Raw genomic sequence first — 26,641 nt, 5'->3', positions numbered from 1 at the left:
TAAAGGCAGTCTTATTACTGTAAATCATTAAGCGGCTGAGTTACTGCCCATTGTTCGGCGCGGCAGTGACATTATTATTATTATTACGGCCGTCAATCGCGGACGAAGAATAAATCTAGCGATACCAATTGTGTTCTTCGGCACGCGATGCTCAGGAGGGGAAAACATCTTCGTGATTAAACTTTTTCAAAAATTTTTATAGTTTCGAAAGTATTGCAGACGGAGCTTATATAAAGCTATGAAACTTTCTCGTTACATTCTCCGGGATAGACATTCTCATCTTTTGTCCTCGCTCGCTATCTCGCTTTCATTTTCCACCACTCCCGTTTCGAAGACGATTTTCTCTCTTGTTCTCGCGAAAATTGCAAGAAAAATTCCTGATCCCTATTCCGAAATTCCTCAGATTCGTGCATCTCACCCTGATCGCAATTAAACGCGCTTCGCTTAACTACCGAGGCGTCTCACTTTATTTCGGACATGCCGGCGTGAGATATTTTTAACTTACCAATTATACGGGAGAGAAGGGAAGAACACGAGTTAGAGATGGCGAGAGAGGAGGAGATGGGCGAGACGCTGGGGTACGATGGAAATTCCGAGCTTCTCGCATTTCTTTCAGCACTCTCTGCGTTTGTCTTTCCTCGTCCACGTTCACGATGAAACGGCCCACGGTCCTCTCGTAATTAAAGAAACGGAATTCTAACGACCACGCCACCACCCAACCCCGCGAAACAACGTCTGCCTCGAACGGCACGAAGCGTTTTACAAGCGCGAAATATTCGGTCTCAGAAGCCGGGTGTATTTATACAAATCTGAAGCAAATTACAAGAAGGCTCGGGTATTCCCCCCGAGGAGAAAAAAAATCTTCCTTTTCAACGGATTGAAATTATCGATGCGTTTATATTCGAGATGACAATTATACAAGTTTAACCTGCACTTTTATATCGTTTCTTACATACTTTTGCAATAATTGGATCTCTTGTGCAACATTACCCCTTCGAGAGCCAAAAAAGGAGCATAAGCGCGCGAGAGAAAGAGAGAAAAAAATCGCTATGGCTTAAAAAGAACTTAAAAGACGCACCCTCGAATTTTGTATGCACCGCGATTGTTTCTACAGCAGCTTTTGCAGGAGCATCGCCATACAGCATGGGCGGTGCCAGCCAGGGTACCCCGACGCCGATGATGTCGCCGGCGCCGCCCGGAGGACCGCAGGACATGGCCGGGTACAGCATGGGAATAAACGGCAGCGACTACGGCTCGCAGCCGTACAACGACGGCTCCATGGGATACGACCCCATGCATCAGGTAAAATTTACGTAGCTGCTCGGAGAGCGCTCTCTGTTTTACGCGGTGTTTTCTCATTAGCCGGTTCTGGTAGTCAATGTCGCTCGCTTTTTGAAGTATTCGCATTTGCACTTATTAAGCATGGGCTTATTCTAGAGATACATATATACATTATGTAGAAGGTAAACAATTACGCTGTGACTTGGAAATGCATTTTGCCTTTGAAAGTATACTCGAGATCGCGTTGAATGTAATCGATCTCGGTAGGTGCAAAAAAATGTTAACAAATATAATTGAATATGACAACAGTCGACGTTTATTGTGACGAGGTATTTTTTGCCTTATATGGATAAGTTTGCGAATTTCATTATGTTACTTATAAGACGAGAAAAATTCTATCTTGTTAATAATATAATTAATTAAACGAGCAAATTAATGCATATAATAATTTTAGATTAATTCTTTTTGTATCTTTATAGGAATTTAATATTTTTTATATATTTGAATAATTATTGTAAATTATAGTAAATTTTGAACCAAATTCCAAAATTAAAATTGGATTTTTGAAGTTATTCTTCAGTAGTTTGCATATATTTTTATGAGCCGCGGCATTGAAAATTAAAATTGCTAACAAAATAAAATTAAATATATCAAACATAAATCTTTTACTTTATTTAATGCTTCTTAAAATTATAGCTTTTAATTAATTTGATATCTTTAATATATCAATTTGGAAGATCCTATTATTTGATTTTCTTTTCTTCCGCGGAAATCATATGTGAGCGTATAAAGTTATCACTGAAATCTGCTACCTTCGCACAAATCACTTCTATGCAATTCCAAGCCACAGCATTACATCTCGATGAATGCATGCGCATTTCACCTTTCGCATACTCACACTCACTACAAGAAAGAGAGAAAGAAAGAACGAAGAGAGAGAGAGAGAGAGAGAGAGAGAGAGAGAGAGAGAGAGAGAGCGAGAGCGAAAACGAGAAAGAGAAGAAAGAGTAAAGCTTGGAGCTTTAGAATGATGCGTCATATACAGGGAACTAATCCTTACATATGTAAAACAATCCAAATATATATAAAGGAGAGTATTATATACGGATAATGTTTTGGTTTTATATTATGTGATTGAACGAAACTCAACCTTTTAGTTTTTTATATTTTTTATTTCTACGATTTTATAAATTTGTGAATGTGACAAATTTTTAGATTTATAAATGCGATGGTGCGTTTTGTTTCGTATTTTTCCTAAATTAATTATTGATACACAGAAGAATGTTTCTTTGCATTTAGTAATTGTTTGGTTCACACTTGTATGTGTATTTTACAGAAATAGTACAACATTAAACAAAACATTATTTTGAGTACAAATTTCTTGATTTCTTCGTTACATTAAATTAAATCTTTGTTTGACAGAAAGAAATATTGAAAAAAAAACCAATTTCTTTGGTTATATTAAATAATTTTGCGATTACTGCCAGAAGTATTTATTTACGTGGCTAGATGGCTAGCGAGAATATAATAACTTGTAAACAATATTCAGCTCATGAAGAATATAAGACCATGCGAATTTCAGCAAATATAAAGGAGTAATACTTTAGGAAATCTTTAGGAAATACTCTATTTTCTCAATTAAGAGTTGGTTTAATTATGATATGTAATTGCCATTGTTAATGAGGTTTTTGCAAGTTTTTCTCTCTAATAAATACTCTGAAACTTAATTTGTTTTTTAATATATAAACATATCATATTTAAGAAGAAAATTTATTCATACGTATTATACAGATTACGTATTATACAGATAGGCCGTGATCCTTGAATAATACATTAACATACTGGATACTATTAAAAAAATTTTTACTTTAGCTTAATATAATTTAATCAAATTAATGCTTTTAATATTGTTAATATACTTTGAATTTCTGAATACACCGAATTTAAGAGTTAGATTCTTGCGCACGGTGGAGAAAACATTATAATAGGAATTCTATACAGAAATATTAAGAATAGTAATAAATATTACATATTAAACATTAAAATTTGGAATACCGATTGAATGTAACGCACAATAAATGTACATAAAATATAAAATATAAATGTGTCGTACGAGACACAATATAACTTGTTATTTATTTGTAGTATCCCTTGAGAAAACTGATTCTAATACTTTAATTCCTAATATTTAATTTTTTTATTGTGCGCAAAATCTAAAAATAAAATTTGGCATTTGAAATTTTCTCTTCAAGAATAGTAAAAAGTTTACGAGTTGTCTCCGTGTCTAAATATGTTCACGAAACAAATGTTGGCAAATGATGTATCAAATTCACGGAGACAACTCGTAAATATTTTAACTTTTTTGAAAGTGAGATTGTTGTAGATGTGACAAAAATATAATTTCAATAAAATCTATAACTTTATTGAAATAAAATATTTTTTGAAGTAATAAAATTATGAACTAAATAAAATGATGTAGTATTTCCACTAAAATAACAAAATTGTTTAATTAAAAAGAAATTCAATTATTAAAAAACATTTTCTATAAAACATGAAGATATGAGTTGAAAAATTAAATAATTGCATTTTTTAGTTCAACATTAATTTAATTTCAAATTTCTAAGTCTTTAAGAAGCTTTGTTAAATTTGTCAAAGAAACATTTGTCTGTGTATACTACAAGAAATTTAATTGAGCTAAGGACTAAATTTATATGCGTAATTATCCCTTCTCCCTGTATATGGATGCGCGTGCGTGCGTGTGAATGCGTGCAGTTAAATGTGTATGCGTGTATTGCTGAAACATAGTATAGGCCAGGTACGCTATTGCTGGTCTTGTAAAGATGGGCTCGAGGGCGCCGACAGTCGCGGTGCGAAGGGTGTATTGGATCGGGTAGGGGTGCTAGGGTAGAACGTGCACAGACTTGTACGCGCACGTACAAGTACATACTCGTATAAGACACACACACACACACACACACACACACGTATACACAGCTAGCAGCCAATAGCGCCAGGTTTGCTTAGTATGCATTGGAGTTGCTAAGTCACTTTTTAGACAGGGTTGGCTCTCACATATTAATGGAGCTAGTGGATGCGCCGCACCACTCCTAACGAGTCGTTCGGCGTCCCCGTACCGCGATGCAGCGCGACGAAGCAAATTTAGACAGTGGAAAATTTGCGGGGTTTCTCCGGGCTCCACGCTCGACAGTTCCTCTGTGGGATTCCCTTTATCAATCTTCGATAAATGTGCTTTGTGTTGCTTTTTCTATCGAATGTCATTAAGAATCTTCGCATAAATCGTCAGTTATCTTCTGTTCCCCTCTTTCTTCATTATAGCCTTCTTTCACCTTCGTAAATTCACTGGGGACTATTTATAGCTCGGATTTGCCTTCAATTTATTGCACTGTCCTCTCAGTCGAAGCGTTTAAATTGACGTAAGCGTTTTTACAAAATTTTTATTGAGAACTTCATAAAAAAGGACGATGAGTAAAATGAGCCAATTTGGCACAAGTAAAGCCAGTATGTTTTGGTGTAATTTTGGAGCTGCTGAATCTGATTCTGACTTTTTAAAAATTTGAATTTATTAGAAAAATATTGAAATTAATATATAAAACTAATAAATATATAAGAAACTATTATGATAATAGTAGATCAATTAAAGTGTAAAAAACTATACACTGAAAAAAAAATGCAATATATTCAATAAGATATGTTATTGCGAGCTGCCAATTAAAAATATACTCAATACAATAATATATGCTATTGCAGTATCAACATTGTACTTGCATTAATAGCAAATATTATTGTATTGAGTATTTTATGTAGTTGGCAGCCCGCAATCACATATGTTATTGGCTGTATTACATTTTTTTTCTGTGTAGTAAAACAAACAAATTAAGTGGAAATCGAGTGATATGTGAATAATACAAATTAATAAGAGTAAACAAGCTTATTCGATTATAATGAAAAAATTTTAGTGCTTAAAAAATATTCTTTGAGTGAATCTTACACATCTTTCAGCAGTAAAATACCACGTTAATAAAATACTTTTAATAGATGAAAATCTATATGTATTTGTAGGAAAATAGAAAGAATCAAAGAATCATTTAGAATATTTAGACAGTCAAAATTATTATTAAAACGAAGGATTTTATTTAAATTTTACAGTAAGTTCCGTTAATTTTTATCTATTTCTTACATTAATATATTAATATATTAAAGAATATCTGTGTAAAAAAAGAAATTGAGACAAAATTAATGAACACAATTATCCTTCCTCAAAATCATTTTCATCAATAACATTCTGAAAGATTTCTGACAGATGTTTTTAGTAGATTTTAAAAAGAAATTAGGTATAACCAAAACATTAAATTATCATTAAAACTATCAAGCAAAACATGTATTTTTAGAAATGAAATCATGCATATCATGTTTTTTACTAATAAAGAAAACATGAATCACAATATATTTGTAAAGCTCAACAACAATAATTTACTAGTTTAGTAGCTTCATATGCTAATCCAAAAGTATAAAAAACATTGTTTTTATTTGTCGGGATTTACTCCGAGATCTAAAATCAATTACTACATTTTATCCATCGTCCTTTAAAGAATTCTAGGGCGAATAATCCCATTTCGTAATTCGTAAATTGACATATACGTGCTAATTTCGGCTTTGATATTGACGCTCACACGAGGATACATCTCGTAACGTCTCCAGCGTAGCTCTTCGTTCTTCGAACGTAGTAAATCTCGCTGACGTACAATTTCAACGATGTCACGTGACACGGAGTGACGTTAAATTAAATTTGCGGGTAAACACAGCGAGCGGGAGTATTCGGTTGAGCCTGGCAGGGGATTCCTGCAGGAATTTCTAGCCGATGGATCCAATATCTGACATGTCAATACGTTGATCACTTGTCGATGTTTCGCTTCGACTACAATTCTATCGCGGAATAAAAAAAAATCGTTATATTCTTCCGGTGAATTATTTGTCGGAGAGCTTGTTCCGTCCGCGTGCTTTTTCAATCTGCAAGATACGGATATTGAATTATTGTTGATGAGATCACATCGGTAATAAGTTGCGCAACGTTTCCTCCGTTTTCTCATCGGTGGGTTCCCTATTTCGGAAAGCGCATCAAACTCAATTGGAATTGAGGCCATCTTAAGAAAGCCCGGGAGGAAATTAATTTCGTGGCTGATCCGGTTCAACCTCGAAAATTCTACGATCGCGCGCGGAACTTGGTGCTGCAAGGGTCGAAATGAAGCGACTAAAATGCATGCTCGTAACTGCGCTGTTCCGCAGTCACTTCCGGCTTCTGTATAGCTCTCTACTTCCTTATCGATCCGAAAAGGAGCCCGTCTTCTCCCGTATCTTCTCGCTGGCGTTAACTTCCATCAGTTTTATCGTTCGATCGAACGGTTCTTTCAAACCTGTTCGTGGAGAAACACAAAACACGTAGAAAATTTACGGATCAATTTTGTTTTTAACTAGTTTTATGCTAAACTTCTTTTTCTCAATGAAACGCAACCTTTTAATTCTTTGAAGCATATATTTTTTCTTGTATATGAAACTTGATATATAGAAGTTTTTGAGATCGCTAATATAGAAAAATTAACTTGCAAGTACATACAGTGTCATCGCAAGAATAAAAGAAAAAAATACAATAAAATAAAAATTTTTTTATGATTTTGACCTGCCATCTTATATTTTAAATTTTTGTAAATATTGGTTTTAAATTTCAAATCAATGTCTTTAAAAACTTTCATATACCAAGTAAATATTTTAAAACAATTTTTACAATAAAAAAATTATAGTATGTTTTACACAAAATAAAATCAAAATTTGTCGGATTTTGAGCTACTATTAATTGTTATAAAATTTCAAATTTTAATTTTAGATTTAATTCAGTGATTCAAAGTCTTTCTAAAGCTGAAGTTGCAAAGAAATCAGATAATAGAAAGAATAAGAATAAAAGAAATATATAATATATATTTAAAATTTTAAAAGATGTCATATATGTGACATCGTGCAAAAGATTAATAGACACAAAAGCAATATATATTCTGATTTTTTTGATCAGTCATACATGTTATTTATCAAAAAGTATCATGCATAGAATATTATCTGTCAACGTATCCAATTTACATTTCTAATTTTATTCGTGAAAGGTAGATACGGCGACTCCACGCATCAACTTTGCTTTTAGCTAGACGTCACCACTTATGGATTTTAATCCATAAGTTCCGTTGTCCTAATAAAATTGAATTTGCAATGTCTTGTTACATCAATCTCGTCTGGAGGTCTTCGATATTGCATTGCGTACATGCAGGTTGGGAACGTTATTTCAAAAATATCGTTACTTTTTGTAAAATGTAACTTGTTATCGTTATACGTTACTAATTTTAAAAAGTAACGCGTTACCATTTCTTAGAAAATAATGGTTTGTTACTTTTTTGTATAACTTTTTTGTAATTCTAAATTATGAAATATTATATTATATTAAATATTATATTATATTAAATTTTACAATTACATTATTTATTAATCAATATTAAAATTTACAATTTTTAAAACTAGTCTGTACAGTAAACTTTTATATTAAACTGATAATTCTTCAAATTTTGTCAAACAGAAAGTCATGGATTGACATTGAGATTTTATTGGTACTATTTTAAAAATTTTTGAAATTAAGTTTTAAATTTAAATTTTATCTTTTTTTGACTAAATTATTTCTTATATTTTTTTATACACACACACACGCACACACACTCACACTCACGCGTGATGTCAGTAAATTGATGCAGTTTTGCATCAAATTATAGAAAAATACGTAGAGATACATTACAGAAAACCCATTCAAGAGAAGCCACTGAATGGCACGAGTTTTATTTTTTTAAAGTACATAAATTACATTTTTTATTGCATTTTTTAAACAAGATGCGTTTATATATAGTTTTTAAGTTGTTTTTTTTTCTTGGAAAAAATTTGTGTTAAATATTCTAGCAGTTAAAATGTCTCAATATTTAATTTTTTATGAGAAAGTTTTATAAAACTGTTAAGAGTATATTTTTTCAGTACCAAAGATGGTATAAATTGTAAACAAAAGTTTTTTAGAATATTTAGATGTTTGTCTTTTCTTAATACTAACAGATTTTTCATATTTTTGTATAATTTGTATTTCTGTTGCGTTGAGTATTTAAATATTTTAAATAACAATAAGCAATGATTTCATTGTTATATATATTATTCCTAACTTTATAATTAATAATTAATGTTAACTTTTTATTACATTGTTCCGTAATATATAATTATTTAAATAATATTTAATATACTCATTATTCAAAATTGCCATTGCGCATTCAACCATCTTTCGAATTTTGCACTTCTAATAAGCTAGCTCCATATATTGTAAACAAATCATTATACGACATTAGTTTTGTTTTCTTCAATTTATTACTCATATCTTATGTGGCTTTTCTTGGTTATTAAAGAATTTGTGATTAAAAAGCTTGAATAATACAATAGATTAATTTTAGTTATATTAAAAAATTCTCTAATTTCAGCTAAATTTTAATTAAAATTCCTGGAAAATCTTGAATTTTTTCAGAAAATTTATTTCAAAACAAAATTCTAGTCTTTACTTTAGTTGAATAATCAAGAATATAAATTTATTTCAGTACTATTTTGTGCTGTAAAATATGAAAATAAGTAAAACTTATAATTGCATTTAATGTGTGTAATTTTACGTCGATTATATGTAGATTTTATTTACAGTAAAGAAATATCTGATTCTTAAATTGATATAAAGTTAATAGGGAGTAACGAAAACAATAACAAGTGAACACCATTACCGTAAAAATGTAACAACATTATCATTACTGTTGCTGAAAAGAATAATAATTGTTATTGAAAAATTATTAAATTTAAAGAAAGCGATAACAGTAACGACATTACAAGTATTGCCTTACTTACCAACTATGCATATATGTGATCAGTTTTGGCAGTGAAGTTTGATGATGACATGATTAGCTCTGATAGTGAAGTTTGAAACGACAATAAATACCCTTCTTTTGACGCTGCAGCTGGCACTAACTACTTTTCCGTAATCGCATACGTAACAAATGAGCATTTGCTTTGTACACTCTTACACGAGCACAAAGAGCCTCTCTCTCACACGCCGGCCAACTGACTTCTAACATTTTGCACCGGTCAAGTAATTTTTTACACTTGTAATATATTCCGTCATAACTATCTTACTGCCTCGTTTTGTTGTTCTTCGCCGTCTTCCCTCTCGCCCCTTCACTCTTTTTTTAATCTCGTTCTAATCAGTTGTTGGTTGGTACTTGGCATCTAACAAGTAACAGTAACAGTAACAGTAACAGTAAGGAGTGCGGAACTGTGTTTGTTGCAACGAAGAGCGCAGGGGCGCGGATAAAAGCACCACCCAACGTAGGGAGGAAGCAAGGGAAACTTTTCTTTCGGATTTGCTGCCTTTGCCATTTTGCGCGCGTACTGCCGCAACGTGCGTTACTAAAATATCGAAAATGACATTTCCAGAAGTAAGACATAACGACGCTGCAAGCACAGTTCTGATATGATTTCCGCTACCTACCTACGTTACTGTCACGATTCATTCGGTCGTCTGCTGCGCCATCTCTTCTACTCTCCATCACCTTGACAATCCGTCTTGGAAACTGTGCGAAATCACGCGAACGATTTGCGAAGATCAGAAACGACGCGCGTTCTCCTCTTATTATTCTTGAGGAAAGATTACGCGTAATGCAAATTTAAACGAGGAATTTTCAACTAGCCGCACAAATCGGATTTAACTTTGGAAGTAGAAGATCGCAATCGGACAAATTCTCGTCAGGATTTTAAATTATGTTTTGACACGAGATCCTAAAAAAAAAGAAAAAAAAATTTGGAAACCCCAAACCGACTCAATGACGTTTTTTTTCTTGATGCAGATGAAACGAAATTCTTAGAAGGCGACAGAGAGTGAGAGAGAGATACCGGATCAGACAGCCACGCAAAAGACACGCAGTCGAAGCTAAATAGAGAGCGAGAGAGAAAGGGAGGGAGAGAAAGGATGGGAAAGTGTGAATCGTACGAGAGACAGAAAGATAGAGGGATGAATAGGAGAATGGAGGAGAGAAAGCGAGAGAGAATGATATCACACAGCCAGGGAAAATTCGTAAGACGCGAACATAAAAATCGGAGACTGGTGCGTGTACACTGATCTCGGCCTCTCGTGCTTTTTTTATTGTGTTTTTAGTGATGCGTCAGGCCGGCCTAAAAAAAACGCTTGCATTGTATAAAGAAAGCTCGAGCGAAAGCTCGCCAGAAATTCTCGATACGAGAGAAAGAGAAAAATGAGAGAGAAATGTTAAAGAAAGAGTTAGAGAGTAGAAAGATAGAGAGCCACAAGCGCCCGGTCTTTCCCTAAGAACTCGGTTTTCAAAGCAGAGAGAAAGAGAGAGTGAGAGAGAAGCATTTTCGAAGAAGGGTCGTGGATTTTCTCTGTCCTGAAAAACTCTAAAGACGAAAGGAGTACTCGGAGAAGTGTCACTAGGTCCTCCGGGCTCGCGAGGTGCCAGTTCCGTTCTCATCTAACTCATCGATAGTGCAATATGTACGCGGGCCGATTGTCCGGGTGTTAACGTGTTTTCCGGGGACGTTTCGAAATTTCTACTTTGAGAACCTGTGCTTCAACGCGGAGACGTTCCAAGGGCAACGAGATTGTCACGCGTTTACTACAGAGGAAGATCTCCATGTTACGTAGAGAGACCCCGAGAATTAGAATTTATTTTTGAACTAAACTGCGCTATGGGGGGAGAAACCGCCGCGTGCGTCGCACGTTAAAGATGTGAGCGCGATAAAGTACGAGAAAAGAGAGACAGTCATGCCACCGGAAGCGGTTAACAGCAATCCTTGAATAACTCGGCGAAATTTGTTCAACGTTGAGAGGAATAAAAAGATTTCGACATTCGATTACGAAAAGAGTGAATGAACTCTGGCGATCCGAGACATCCCGGTTCCAATAAAGTATCGATAAACGTATCATTCGACGCGCGTGCGAGAATATAACAATCTCCTTTTATTGTCCCTCGTTTATCGGTCTGTCATCTTGAAGAGCACGTTGACATTGGAAGAATTGGAGAACGCAACGGCGGTCGAGAAGATCGCGCGGATCGAGCTTTCGGACTTGGATCTTACCGAATGTTCTCTACCGGAATTTCATATACATATACACATTGGAATGACGCGCATTGAGAAAAACGGAAGACTTTTCGCCCTCCGTGCGTTGTACACCCTCCAGAAAGACGTCCTCGCCTTTGAGCTCTTCCCTTAGGATTAGATCTCGCTAAGTGTGCAATAAGATACTGGAACTCTTCTTTTTTTTTAAGTTTTAGAGATAGAGTTAGATAGGCCATTTGTTATATAGATAGTAAAAGTTTTTTGGTGGTAGCAAGCGATAAGTTTTTTTTTTCTTTAGATTCGATTGTGTCGATCGCAGCGAGTGTCTCGAAATTAGATGCTAAGGACCGCGAACCGTTTCTTTCAACATCGATTCTTCCAATCGCAAAATTCGAAGAAAAAAACGAGGCCTTGAAATTATTCTTGCGAGAAGTATTTTTCTCTCTGTTGCTTTCCCTCCCTTTTTATAGTTTTGGCGTCTGAGAGACCAACATTGGAAGACACAACAATGACCGGTGAATCACACGAATCTGTCTCCGCGTTTGTACATAAATAGCATTTGACATGCACTCATTGCGCGCGATTTCATGTCGCTCTTTACACGGCTTTCGATACTTAATCTTTAAATCTTTAGTCTTATTCAAAGGCAGCTCTTTATACACACACACACAATACACATCCACACATACACAATTTTCACACGTAAAATATGTATATATAAGCTGATAGAAGGAAAACAACATCGGAGTGTATCTTATAGTTGAAGAGATATTAGGGCAGATAGTTTTCGTGACATGCATGGCTGCATGTAGAATTTCAAGACACGAGAGCCTCCGAAGCAAAAACTATCACTGTCGATTTTTCTTTGGAAACGCAATCAAGGAATTTTACAAGTCATTGAAAATTAAAAAACCGTCTATGATTTGTCAACGTTAATTTAATGGATTTAAAAAACATCTGAGTTACGATGATGTTATTTTCTGAGGCCCACGTGTATATTGGTTTTACAAGATAGTATACGTGTGCGCCTTTGTCTTGATCCTGAGAAACAGAAAGAGAGAGAAAAAGAAAGAGAGAGAGAGAGAGAGAGAGAGAGAGAGAGAGAGAGAGAGAGAGAGAGAGAGAGAGAGAGAGAGAGAGAGAGAGAGAGAGAGTAGTTGAGTGTGAATGATTGAATAGGCGAAAGCCGAAAGAAAAAAAGAGCATGATAGAAAGGGAGTGAATGAAATCAAGAATTTCATTGTAGCTCGTTTTGTGCAGAGTTCAAAATTTCGCGTAGACAGTAGAATAGACGCCGGCTCGTTGCATCGGCGAGTTTGAAAGGATTTCCTGGTTCGACATTCGCTTTAGCGATTACTTCGATAAAAATGACGTCCGACTGACAAGTCCACTGTCATGGACAAAAGAGACAAGTCATTCCGATGGATGAACACTGTGTTTAATTACGTTTCGAATTCTTTCGACACGCGGATAACGAGAGACAAGTGATCGGAATTAATAACGTAAAACAGTTTCCAAAATGTCGAACAGGGTATTTACTAACGGCAAAAATGTGAAATTCTCAGGGAATTTTATTTCTATTCTTGAAAAATATTTTGAATGAAATTTTATTAATACACTCAAGGACATTTTGGGAATTTTCAATTTAATTTTATCTCTCTTGACAAAAATGATTTTTCTTTGACAAAGTTATTTTTTCTTGATAATGCAAAGCATCGACAATCGGTTAGTAATAAATGTTACATACAGCCATATAATACATTCACGTACATTCTCACGCGACTTGCAAGTTTTTATTAAAAAATCTGTGACAATAAAGAACAATACGTCATTTCAAACGGACAGTGTTTCGAATTCAGTACTTCCAAGGAGTTAAATCTGTATATGCGGACAGATTGTCATATATCCATTAGTTCATATATCCATTATTAATTTTTTAAATGTTATATTTTAATATTAAATTTATTATTAAAACTTCTTTGTGATTGTTAATTAAGGAAACATTAAAAGGTATAATAAAATTAATTTGTTTGAAAATTGCTTTAAAAAATTCTCTAATTTTAGATTTTTGAATGAAATTTAGAAAAAATCCGAGAATTGTTTTACAAAATTTGAGTAAACACCCTGTTGAGTTTCGGTTGTCTGAGCTGAGCGACAGATCAGAGTAGCAAATCCAAAGTATCTTGGAAGTTTCGCTATTGTAATCGCGTGGATCTATCTCTCATTCCCGTGTAGCCGATGCAACATGGCCGAGCTTGGAGAAAGTTCGGCATATCCGCCGACGAGCGGGTAGACCGAACGTTCTTCCTTTGAGAACGAAGCGCGATGCGAAGCAAATCTTCATTTATCCGGGTATCAAGGCGAGGCTTAGTGACCAATGACACGCTATTTTGTCGCCATCCTGCAGGGGATAAAGACAGAGGGCTAAAAATCAATTGCAAAACAAAAAACAAACAATCGAAAAACATGACGCAGGGCAAGGCATTGGCTGGGGGGCCAGGCGCGGCGGGATGGATGCAACAGCGCGAGGCGGTGCCCGAATTTCCGCCTCTCCACGATTCAGCGGACTCTGATTCCGACCGGGAAAACGAAAAGCGACCGCGCGTCTAAAGACTCACATTCGTTGTTACTTTCTTCTTCCTCGACCCTTCCTTTCGAGGCGGACACACGCGCGATGTGTTAAGCGAGAAAGATTGTGCGAACGATGCGTGCAGAGAGAAGCGAGCGAGCGAGCGAGCGAGCGAGCGAAAAACGAGACTCAGGATCTCACACCAAAGTTACCATATTGCAGGCGAGCAACCATACTTATACCCTTTACAGCAATGCCCTTTCGACACTAGCCATGATACTAGCGGCTCTTAGCTTCTGGTGAGGAAGATGGTTGCTCGTTGCTATGGTATGGCAGCCTTGTCTTATACAATATCGCAATTTTATCGACACGACACAACACGATACGACATGGCACACGATGAAAGAAAACTTACACGGTCGTTCCGCTGGTGTTCCCGATAAGTAGGATTAGTTTTCGATGTTCGAGCAACTCTCTTCTCGTTTTAGTTCTGTATCAGAAAGAAGAAGGATACGTGTGCGGACGTACGCGTGAACCGTCCGAGCGACAGACTATCGTAGAGGATAGGATAGGTTGTAAACTCTGGGGCTCAATTCTGTACCGCCTACCGACAAGTATCGGTGTCGTTGCGCAGATATTTTATATGGCAAAAAAACCTGCGCAACGACACCGATAGTTGTCGGTATGCGGTACAGAATTGGGGCCCCAGAACTCGAAAGAGCCGTTCGGCTGTTATCAACAAATGTATACGCTAGCGTACCTCGGCGCTCGAGATTGAAGAGAATCATTAGCCGCGGAACGATTAAACGCGATTTCCTCCGTTCCACGTATCCTTGTTATCCGTTTTCGGCTTTATCGAGTAATTTTTCGCGAGAGAGCGGTCGAGCAAAGCCAACGGAGAAGAAAATACGCGAGCGAGACAAAGGGCGTAGGTCAGTGTGTTCTCCTTATGGCGGAAGTTGGTTTCTCTGAAGACAATAGGTCAAACGTACACGCGCCTAGCTATGGAAAAGCGTACGCAGATCAATCACGATATTTAGAACTCCTACAAAATATTAAGACGGACGCGGCGTTTCCAAGCCTCTCTAAGACATAGCTGTTGAAGTAAAAAACGGTACTTGGTCATGATTTTATTGCACGATACTGCATAGCGTCGAGCAACCGTGCTCGAAGCTATAGGCGCCTTTTGTTTTCTGCAGTTTTATTTTATTTATTTACAATTTTTTAATGAACCCTATCGAATGAAAATCGGAGATCGTAGTTTTTTGGAAATGCTTTGCGAAAGCATCACATCTCAAGCAATATATACATAAACACGAACATCTCTCCGTGCGACTCTTTATGTTTATGTCTTGTTACTCGTTCCCGACACATGGCAACCTTATTCTTATGTAATGCTAGCGAATGTCTCTTACGTTTATTCTCAGTTCTTTATTTTTCAAGTTCTTGCTTTAAAATGCAATCACAATCCTAGCACATTGACATACCAAGAGATACGAAACGTTTCAGTCAATCAGCAAATAATCCTCGAAAGGTTCGTCAATGAGAGAAGTAAATTTAACCCTTTCGTGCCTGACCTTTCTAGGAATAATTTTAGCATCTAACTCACTAAAAGTTCTTAGGATCACTGAATGTGTAGTCAAAATTTGAAAATTCAAAATGGCTGATCTAATATGGCGGACCAAAATTTAAAGTTTACAAACATTTTTTGATTGATTTTAAAAATTTATATATACATTTAAATATACATATATGTATATATACATGCAGTATGTATATGCATATATAGTATATAGATATACATATACATCTAATTTACATGTTAATACAACAAAATTTAGCATTTTGATCCGATACGTTGCATCCATTTTGAAATTAAGTAGCGATTTTTTTCATGAAATCCTTACGTTAACTTTCGAAATGAGAGTTTCGGAAAGAACTCGCTATCTTAATTTTTGTAGACGATAAGTGTATTTTTTGCTTTTATTCTATTTTACGAGTATTTGACGAAATACATAAATGAAAGAATGAAAGCCAGGAAAACCAGGGATCCCTCATCTTTAAAATATGAGCCCTGAAAGAAGTCATTATTTTTATTTCTACAGACGATATGAATTTTTTAAGGACCGGGACATATATATGTTTCGTCAGGTACTAAAGGGTGAAGACCTATTTTTAACGCGTTATATATTCGTATAAATAGCACAGAATTGTACAACTAATATAAGGAAGTTCTTCCAAGATTCTTAGAATTTGTTCTTGGGATATGCTCTCAGAAACGAAGTTCTCGGAATCGGAAGTTTCTGGAATACGCATATGACGTCTCACCGTAGAAAACTTGTGGACGTCGCTCGGAGTTCTGAACCTATCTATTGACTCATTTCTAATCGCTCGTGTCTCATCGATTTCAATAATACGGGGCATTGACCAGGGATTGCGATTGCGTTGAAAAATTGATGTGCATGACTGTATTCCCGCGAGCGAGAAACACGAGCCGCTTTTCATCTCTCCTGTTCCTCTTTTTTTTTTTTTTTGTAATTGCGCTATCGAGCACGAAAGTCTCATTGACCTTTAAGTAGGTAAATGATTTACTAGTATATTACGTTGTAGAGTTAAATTTGCATTAATTATCAGATAAAGAATGTAAAGTGATGAATTATAAGGCTTCAACAATAAATTGATGAGCCCTATTGCCAACCTGAGAATATAAAACATTTAAGAAAACTATTTCTAGGATATTGTGACCTCGTTTACCTACTTAAAGATTAAATTTAGTTTCTCTCCAATCATCTCTTCGCCTTTATCGATTTCAACGTCCGCGATACACTAGCGCGTGAACACACACACACACACACACACACACACACACACACACACACACACACACACACACACAACATTGAATCCAAAATCGGCAGCGATCTAAAAAAGAGGAGTCGATTGTCCGGTTTTCGCGACATCGAAATCCTAAGCGCGGCCGATCGATGGAATTCGATCCGACATCACACACGTAATTGCGCCTGTCTACCCTTAGTTGGCCGTACGTACGTACATATGTATTGTGTATACGTATATATACATGTGTATAAAAAATATATATTATATATATATATATATATATATATACATTCTATACTTTCGTATATCTGCTGTATAACTCGCACGCCACTCTGCGTGCGGTGAGAAAAGAGATCTCTTGTAACGAACCGAGCAGAGGACACACGAGGATTGCGTTTCGAGTGAAAAAGAAAGAAAGATAATACCCCTCGATACCGCGAGCGCGCGCGCGCGCGCGCGCACGCACAGTCGCCTGAGGACGAGCTCGTCCGGGACGTGCTCGGTATTTTCCTGAGTAAACGAAACCGTTTCGACACGTCGGATGTATAGGCACGTCTCTGCATCGGCTGCCTCGGAATCGGTTTCGGTGAGACCGTTTTCCAGCGGGAGCGATGACGAGACCGAAGTCCCTCTTCTCGAATCTTCTTCTCGGACGATCTTTTTTCACGCCACTGTGAGTTCGCGCGCGCATACACGGCCGGATGCTGTTTGCTTTCAGGAGCTGTCACCTTGAAATCCTTAGGAGAAATGCAGGAAGAACGCATACTGACAAACCTAAAAAAAGAAGCGAAAAAGAGAGAGAGAGAGAGAAAGGGGAGTGTGAGTGCATGTATGTGTGCGCGCGCGCATGTGTGTGTAAATGCGAAAATAAGCGAAAAAAAAGAGAACAGCAGAAAAGAAATACGAATACAAGACCCCGCGTTGTTATCGCGATAACGCTCGCGCAATCCGATCACCTCACTATCTGTGATCCGAGGCTCGCCGCTTTGAACGGCGAGTAATACGAACTAAAAATCGATATTAAGCTATTAAGATTACGTAACTCGCTCGTGTCTGGAGGCACTCGTGTTCTCGCCTTAAAAAAAAAAAATCGGCCAGAATATCCTCATTCTCAATTCGCCGCCCCCTCAGAGTCCCCGCACAATTTCTCGCCCACGAATCTATAAAAAAGAAACAAAAGAGCCGAGAGGTATGTCAATTCTATATTTGCGCATGCGTTTTTCTCCTTTCCTGCCTTCGTCCTTTTCAATTTTTCACATTATGTTAATGTCTACCGAGAGACTTGAGAGCGACTCACTCCCGGAGTCAGGACCTCCTTTCCCCTCGACGGGTCGCTCTCGCGAAGCGCAGATCTTGCCAGATTGTGTCGCACCGAATATTTGTAAGCTTTTTACGAAGCGAAAAGCCGCATTCCGAAGTTAATGCCCGCGCGGAATGCCCTACAAACGGTCTGCGCGACAGAGAGAAAAAGAGAGAGAGATAAAAGGGAGGAGGGGATTCTTCATTACGGAGCGATATTCCGCGATCTTGCCATTTTCTCCGGCATACGTTTCGGACCTTCGTCTCGGAGAATTCATATACCGACACGAATGCTTCCAGCCATCGACGACAGTGTTTTTCCCCCCTTCTTACCCCTCTCATCTGCGATCTATCAAGAGCAAAAAAGATATATAGTGGAACGCGGAATGACATGTAGCAGACGCGTTGAGAGAAATAAAGGTGCGAGAATGAGCGACAAAGAGAGAGAGAGAGAGAGAGAGAGAGAGAGAGAGAGAGAGAGAGAGAGAGAGAGAGAAAGAGAGAGAGAGAGAGACAGAAGCAATGTCCTGCGACACAACACTAATGTATACGATTTTTCAACACGAAAATATATATTGTAGCTATATATATAGAAATATATAAAAGAGGATAGTATATAGGCAACCATAACGACTAAATGAATCATTGTAATGACGATGGTAATTAGTATGGCGAAGATTATTATTAGTTATTATTAGTTCTTAATTAGTTTATTTTTAATTATATTATTGCCATTATTATTATTATCATTGATATTATTATTATTATTATTATTATTATTATTATTATTACTATTATTATTGGCGGTTCTTGCATTGTGATAATCGCAAACTGTAATTGTATCATCATATTGATAATAAGTATTTCTATGGGTTATTAAAGTTTATCGTCGGCTCGAGAAAGAGAAAAAGAGAAAGAGATGTATGTTTCTTTTTTCTTTCAAACGTTCACACCTTGGTCGAAGTCACCGATTTTTTTTTGCCTCCTTTTTTTCCGTTCACCATATCACCGATTATTTCAATTATCGTAACGAAGATGCAGATCATACTCATTTTATTTCCTAGCACGTAGATAAAAATGAGGAAGAAAAACAAAAATATCCCATTCATTGTATAAACAAAGCCGAGATGAAGATGGAGAGTTACGAGTATTCTCCGAGCGATTAGGTGATTAAACTCTGTTGTTAAATAATATGTCGCGAGCGATTCGCTCGGCTAAAGATCGGCTGCCGCAATGTAATTCTCTTCTTGCGTCTCGTTTTTTTCTTTTTTTTTTTATTCACCGTCATTTCTACTTCGATCGAATTCTGCCCGAACGTTAGATCTTCAGCGGTAAAACACAGATTGTTGGAGCGCCCGACGTGATTTTCAGACAGACCGTGTGCGATTCGCATACGATCGTCGTGGATCCAGAGGATCCAGAGACTAGCGAGATGATTGCAAGCGAGCATTTGCAACGAACACCAACGAATATAACGATAAGTTTGTTTTCTATTCCTGAACTGGACTGTACTAGAATTGAACTCTAATGCAAGCGAAAATTGAGTGTAAGAGTGCAAGAAGGAAATAAAGAACGCCATAGTACAAAAATAATGCCGTACTACGTTACATTTGTGGAATTGTATGCAAATAATTATTAATATTCTGTTTAAAGCGTTATTTTCCGCAATAAAGTCTTTTTGTGATGTTTTAATAACGATATTAAATTGCTCGTCAATTTAATTTGTCACACTATGCATATTTTAGTTTCAATTAAGAAAGCTGTGTTTTAAGAACAATGAATACGCGCAGTTTATGAGAGCTGGAGATTATGAACAAAAATCATACAAAAATTATTATTAGACACAAACTTTTGCAAGACAGATATGTTTGATCATTTTATATATGTTATATATTTATTGGTATTAAAATCTTAGTATTGTTTATTATTAATATTTAATTAAACATTCATAATTAATGTAAAATTATATACATATAATGATGTTTCGTGTTAAAACAAGTTATGATTTGTTAAGACAGTTCTTGCAAAGTATTATTTTTTAAATAGTTGTACTTTTTACAACTGGCGCTGGTTTATTATAAGAACATTTTTATATGAATCAAGTAATTAAAAACTATATATTATAACAATAGTATTCAATATTTTAAATAAAAATGATTTCAGGGCCGCCTAGGTTTTGCGGTACCCACAATATTAATCAATATTATTATATTAATATGATGCAATTACTATACATTATGATTATATATTCACACGTGCTATCAGAAAATATTTCATGATTATGTTTCTATATAATCATTCAGATTTACAGTCAGAACCGTGTCAATGGAAAGTATTATATGTATGCAAAAGTGTTAGTCTTTTTTGAAACATTTATTTGTTTATTATAATACAGTTAAAGAAAGATACCGGTTTTGAAGTAATGAATCTATCGAATTATTTTTCTATTTCTGCCACATTTCGACCCACTGTCGTGGATCACCGATGCTTTCACGTGACACGGAACATGTTAATGACGATTGCTATTTCTTTAACAGTAACCAGCAATGATTTCAACTTGTATATCTAAAGAGTAATACTATTAAGTACAATATAAATATATATTTAGGCAGGAAGCTCTTATTTTTATATTTATTGTTTAACGTGTTTTGAATCTTTGTCTTGAAGTTGACTACCGTTTGACTGTTTCAACAGTTCTTGCACTGTTTACATCTACTCCGGACATAGTGCGGCCAGTTCAGTGAACTCTTGCACAGAGTTCCGCTACGCTGCAATAAAAGACAGTGGTCTCTGCCGCTAGAATTCTGGAATAAAGAAGAATCAGATAAAGAGGAACGCTTCAACGTACACTCTTTGAATTAGTGCAGTTAAGTTCAGGAACGGAAAACGAATCTTGATCCCTTTTCCTTCAACGTATCGTCGTCGTTGACGAAGCAAATTTGTTCATTCGCTTAGTCTAAATACGACGAAATTTGCGACTGCGACGCTCGGAGATTCGTTCGCAATCGGCGTATCGGCCGCGGGGCAAAACGGAATTCTCTCGCGACGCGAAATCGCGTTCGAGATCGCGTCTCCCCTCGATCTCGACGGCCGCGCTATCTTTAGCCGAATCCTTCGCCGATCGTGCGACCAGTACAAGTGCGTTCCGGCACAGCTAGTATACGAGAAAACAAAAAAAGCGCGCCCGGGGTTCGCTGTGAGCGCACGTCCGGGCATCCCTTTATAGGCTCTACTCTAACTCTTTAATAAATGAAACGATAACAAAACGAAGAAAAGGAAAAAAATACAGATCGATAATACCGTGCGAGAGAGACAGAGAGAAAGAGAAAGAGTGTGTGCGTACGCGCGCGAGAGAGAGAGAGAGATTTGACGAAGAAATAACGTTTAGCGTACTCTACGAAAATACGCGCGATATAAAACATTATTATATATTTATATCCTTCGTGCGCTCTTCTCTTCCTCTCCTTTCATCATCATCCTTCTCCCCCTTCTTCTCCACCTCCGGTATTTCCAGTCTCTCCATTTCTCCTTCGCCCATGTCACTCCTATTATGTCCTCTTCGACTTCCGTCTACGCGCGATAGCGGAGAGAGAGAGAGAGAGAGAGAGAGAGAGAGAGAGAACGAGAGAAAGAGGGAGAGAAAAAAAAGAAGGCAGAAGATATAGAAATAACGAAAGACGGTCGTACATGCATGAGAGAACGCCGATTGTTAAACTCTCTATTTAAACTGTCTTCTTTCCCTCATTCTTTTCCGTTTCTTTTTGTTTTCGCCTCTCGAAGTGTCATCGGTGTCACGGCGTTAACAGTCGTCCAAAGAAGAACAACTCGTACCACCTTCCTCTCCATACATTCCCTGCTTCCGCCTTCCCGATTCGACCAATTTTGTCCGATGATCCCGGTGTCGCGCCCACAGAGACGACGATATTTTTAGATTGATTTCTTCGTGTTTCGACAACGCGAGAGCGCGCCTTCCCCCACCCCACCCCCCTTTCTCCTCTCACTTTGCATATTACGCACCGGAAACATATTACGCGGCGTTCTCGCCGCTGATTTCGTATACGCATTTTCGTGTTTGATGATCTCAGAGCACAAACGTGCGCGGAAGAGACGATCGTCGACGTTGTGGCCCGAAAGACAACAGTATACCACAGAAATCATTGTATCGATTCGAAACATTATGATAAACTTAATAAAAGGATCGAAAAATATAACGCATCTCTGATTGTTCATATTTCCCTTCCCCCTCAACGTCCTCGTTTCTTACATTAAATTTTTTTATATTCTAAGTATGAAATAAATATTTTATTACCATTTCTTATATTTAATATTTATGTTAATATTAATAATATTTTTTTAAATTATTCAATTAATAATAATTGTGAATATGTAAATGCTTATGAAGATGTATCAAGATATCACATTATTACATTAAATTACCTATCTTCCTGAAATATTATGTTTTATTTTCTTTAACTTTTGAGTGTACGCCTCTATAACAAATTTTAAAATACACATGAGGTCAAACAATTTTTAACTTGCAATATTTTAGAAATTATGGACTTTTTATGAAAAAATGTGAGACATTTTTTTCTAGTAAATGTACTTAACTTTATGGCTGCATAATTAAATTTTTGAAAAAATTCTGTTTTTTCTGTCTTATTAAAAAATAAATTTGAAATCGAAGGTACACAAAAAATGTAGACGATTCCGGGGTCTCTTCACTTAAAGTGTTAATTTTCATGATTTTATATCATATTTACCAACAGCTTAATTACTGATCTTCATTGCTATTATTTTTATATTTTCTTGTTGTCATTATGTGTGTATGTTCCTTTATTCTTATAATATCATTTGCATTTCAATTTATTATATTATCATTTTTGTCATAAATTGTACTATATTTTGTACATATATGATTTATTTTATCTATTAAGATTAGGCATCGAAATGAGTCTTCTTTGCACCTGCCACTATTAAGTGTAAGTAATTATTTACATTATAATTATAATATTATATGTGTACAACATTTGTCTACATTGTAGACAATAACAAATACCCATATCGATGAGTCAAATTGGCGTAGCAGGTAGAGTACAAGGTTCGTCATCCTAAGGTCCTGGGTTCAAACCTAGCAGCGACAAGTAAGAATAAAAAAAAATAACAATTTAAATTTAATTAATTAATAAAAATTTATTCTAAATGTAGTATGTGCTGTTGATAAAAATAATTTTAAAAAAATAAAATTTTTATTTTATTTTATTTTTCTTTGTAACTGTTGTGTAACGGTTAGATAACATGTAATTATAACATGTTATATTGCTGAGTCGGAAATTGTAACTTACATGTAAGTGTAATTTCAGAGTAACGTAACCTGTTATATTTGGTTACATTGCTGTTACACTGCTGCTATATTACTATGTTCACTGGGTTGTTATTATTATCATCATTTCTATCCGTTTCTCGACGGATCATTTATTATTATTATTAATAAATATAAGTACAATTAAGTACAAAAATAACTTTTTGTACTTAAATATACATATAATAAACTCGTTATTGAAAACATTTAAGGGGATGCTAAACTGCTAGTCAAATTTAATCGAGGTCGATAATGTAGAGTCATTCGTGCACATCATTAACAAAATTTTGTATGTATTTCTTTTATAGATTTAGAAATCTTTTTCCAAAATTAAAGTTTATTAATATTAACTTATGAATTGAATTTCATACCAAGAATTTAAAAAAAAATTCAGATTGCTCTTTTTAGACACGAAATTTTTTCACTCATTAAACTAATTTTTTATTAGAACGCTTACGCTCAATCTGAAAGCATAGTATTGTTCCTAAATGTTTGCTCCACTTGGGCTCAGGCTTGATTTGTGCGTACAAGGTCTAAAATTTTTACATCAGACACATTTTTTGTTATGAGTCGACGCCAGAAGCCGACAATTTTTAAATTTTTTGTCGTTTTTCCTACAAAATCGATATGAGTACTTGTTATTGTCTCCATATACCTATATGTAAACTGACGCGACTATATTATTTTTTATAAAAGCAATTAAATTTTGCAAAACATTAAAAATAAATAGCATTAATTTATTTACTTATTAATTTCATTGTTAAATTGATCTTTTTCCATAACCTTAATAATTTGATGGAAATTGCGATCTATTTAGCATTAATCTTTGAAGCGTTCAAATGATTAATTAGATGGTTAACTATATAGATCGTAATTCTAAGAAAAATTGAATAGTATACATTTATTATTTTGTTTTTGTTCAGCACATGATGAATTTAGATTTTGTGCATTTTTTGTGCGCAGTAATTGTAGACAAACCGTTATTTTAAAAAACATTATCTTTATAATAATTTTTTTTATTATCAAATAGATCTGTCATTTAGGATGTTATAAAATGTTGTCTGATTTCTGAGTCAACTACGACGCATCGTTCCGTAATAACATTGATACGAACGTGTTATGTTACGATTATACAATTTTTGTTGAATAACTGTAACGCCAAAACGATGTATAACAGCTATATCACTTGCGTATAACAAATATTACGTAACAGGTTATTTCCATGTTATATAGCACCTACATATCACAAGAATAACAATGTTAAATTACATGTAACTTCCATGTTATATTGCCGCTATAAAATGTGTTCACTGGGCTGTTTTATCACTAATTTTTTGGACATCAAAATCTTTTTATTGATTGCATGGAATTGAAAATCCTTCTCCAAAATTAAAATACAGATAATAACGCGGTGCGCTGCGATCAATTTCATACGAAAAACAAAAGAAAGTTAGAAAATTATAGTTTTGTTATCGACTTCTGTAATCAACTCGTGAAAACATTGGCTGCGTATAAAAGTTTTAGACTTTGTACATATAAAATAAGCATGGAGCGCACTTGGTATTTCAGTAAAGAACAATACCGTGCTTTTAGATTGAGCCTAGGAACCTTAGAAAAAAAGATTTTCGGTGTTTAAGAGGATCCTATCTGTTTTATCGTCAGAATTGTACAATTTGTTCCAATGTACAACTTTTTATTGCATTTACAGAATTAAAAATTCTCCACAATTAATTCTAGAAAATGATTTCTAAATCTATAAAAGAAATACATACAAAATTTTGTTAATAACGTGCCCAAATGACTCTACATTATCGACCTCGATCAAGTTTGACGAGCAGTCTAGCATAGTAAATTTTTTTGTTTCATCTGTTTCACATCCGGCTTCACACAGCAGTTGGCACCGCAAATCGTGTTTTTTTAAAGGTGGCTTTTGTTATTAACTATAACTTCTTTAAATTTTAATATTTTTACTTGAAATTTTTTCTGAATTTTCTTTAATGTTATGTAACACAGTGCCAACCCAGTGAACACATTTTATAGCGGCAATATAACATGAAAGTTACATGTAATTTAACATTGTTATTCTTGTGATATGTAGGTGCTATATGACATGGAAATAATCTGTTACGTAATATTTGTTATACGCAAGTGATCTTGCTGTTATACATCGTTTTGGCGTTACAGTTATTCAACAAAAATTGTATAATCGTAACATAACACGTTCGTATCAATGTTATTACGGAACGATGCGTCGTAGTTGACTCAGAAATCAGACATTATAACATTCTGAATGACAGATCTATTTAATAATAAAAAAAATTATTATAAAAATAATGTTTCCAAAAATAACGGTTTGTCTACAATTACTGCGCACAAAAAATGCACAAAATCTAAATTCATCATGTGCTGAACAAAAACAGAATAATAAATGTATACTATTCAATTTTTCTTAGAATTATGATCTATATAGTTAACCATCTAATTAATCATTTGAACGCTTCAAAGATTAATGCTAAATAGATCGCAATTTCCATCAAATTATTAAGGTTATGGAAAAAGATCAATTTAACAATGAAATTAATAAGTAAATAAATTAATGCTATTTATTTTTAATGTTTTGCAAAATTTAATTGCTTTTATAAAAAATAATATAGTCGCGTCAGTTTACATATAGGTATATGGAGACAATAACAAGTACCCATATCGATGAGTCAAATTGGCGTAGCAGGTAGAGTACAAGGTTCGTAATCCTAAGGTCCCGGGTTCAAACCTAGCAGCGGCAAGTAAGAATAAAATAAAAAATAACAATTTAAATTTAATTAATTAATAAAAATTTATTCTAAATGTAGTATGTGCTGTTGATAACAATAATTTCAAAAAAATGAAATTTTTATTTTATTTTATTTTTCTTTACTGTAACTGTTGTGTAACGGTTAGATAACATGTAATTATAACATGTTATATTGCTGAGTCGGAAATTGTAACTTACATGTAAGTTACGTGTAATTTCAGAGTAACGTAACCTGTTATATTCGGTTACATTGCTCTTACACTGCTGCTATATTACTGTGTTCACTGGGAATGTGCATAAATTA

At 35.1% G+C, this 26,641-nt stretch overlaps 1 protein-coding gene across 7 annotated transcripts in view; it reads left to right on the top strand.

Annotated features, from left to right (window-relative positions):
- Positions 1-22,397, top strand: part of LOC105838247 (homeobox protein extradenticle) — an 82,209-nt gene extending 59,812 nt beyond the window's left edge. The window contains exons 7-8 of one of the 7 annotated variants that reach the window (XM_012683673.3): positions 1,115-1,302; positions 16,327-22,397. In XM_012683673.3, the coding sequence (XP_012539127.1) occupies positions 1,115-1,302; positions 16,327-16,383 (245 nt within the window). In that variant the 3' untranslated portion in view covers positions 16,384-22,397. Of the gene's footprint in view, positions 1-1,114; positions 1,303-10,250; positions 10,420-10,558; positions 12,581-13,888; positions 13,936-13,956; positions 15,738-16,326 lie in introns of those variants that run through there. The other 6 variants (XM_012683676.3, XM_012683672.3, XM_012683671.3 and 3 more) reach the window with 6 other exon arrangements.
- Positions 22,398-26,641: the final 4,244 nt, after the last annotated feature.

Source organism: Monomorium pharaonis, chromosome 6 (genome assembly GCF_013373865.1).
Source record: "Monomorium pharaonis isolate MP-MQ-018 chromosome 6, ASM1337386v2, whole genome shotgun sequence".
In the NCBI taxonomy this organism is placed as follows: domain Eukaryota; kingdom Metazoa; phylum Arthropoda; class Insecta; order Hymenoptera; family Formicidae; genus Monomorium; species Monomorium pharaonis.
The sequence above is the reverse complement of the archived record's forward strand: the minus strand, read 5'-3'. Positions and strand labels throughout refer to the sequence as shown.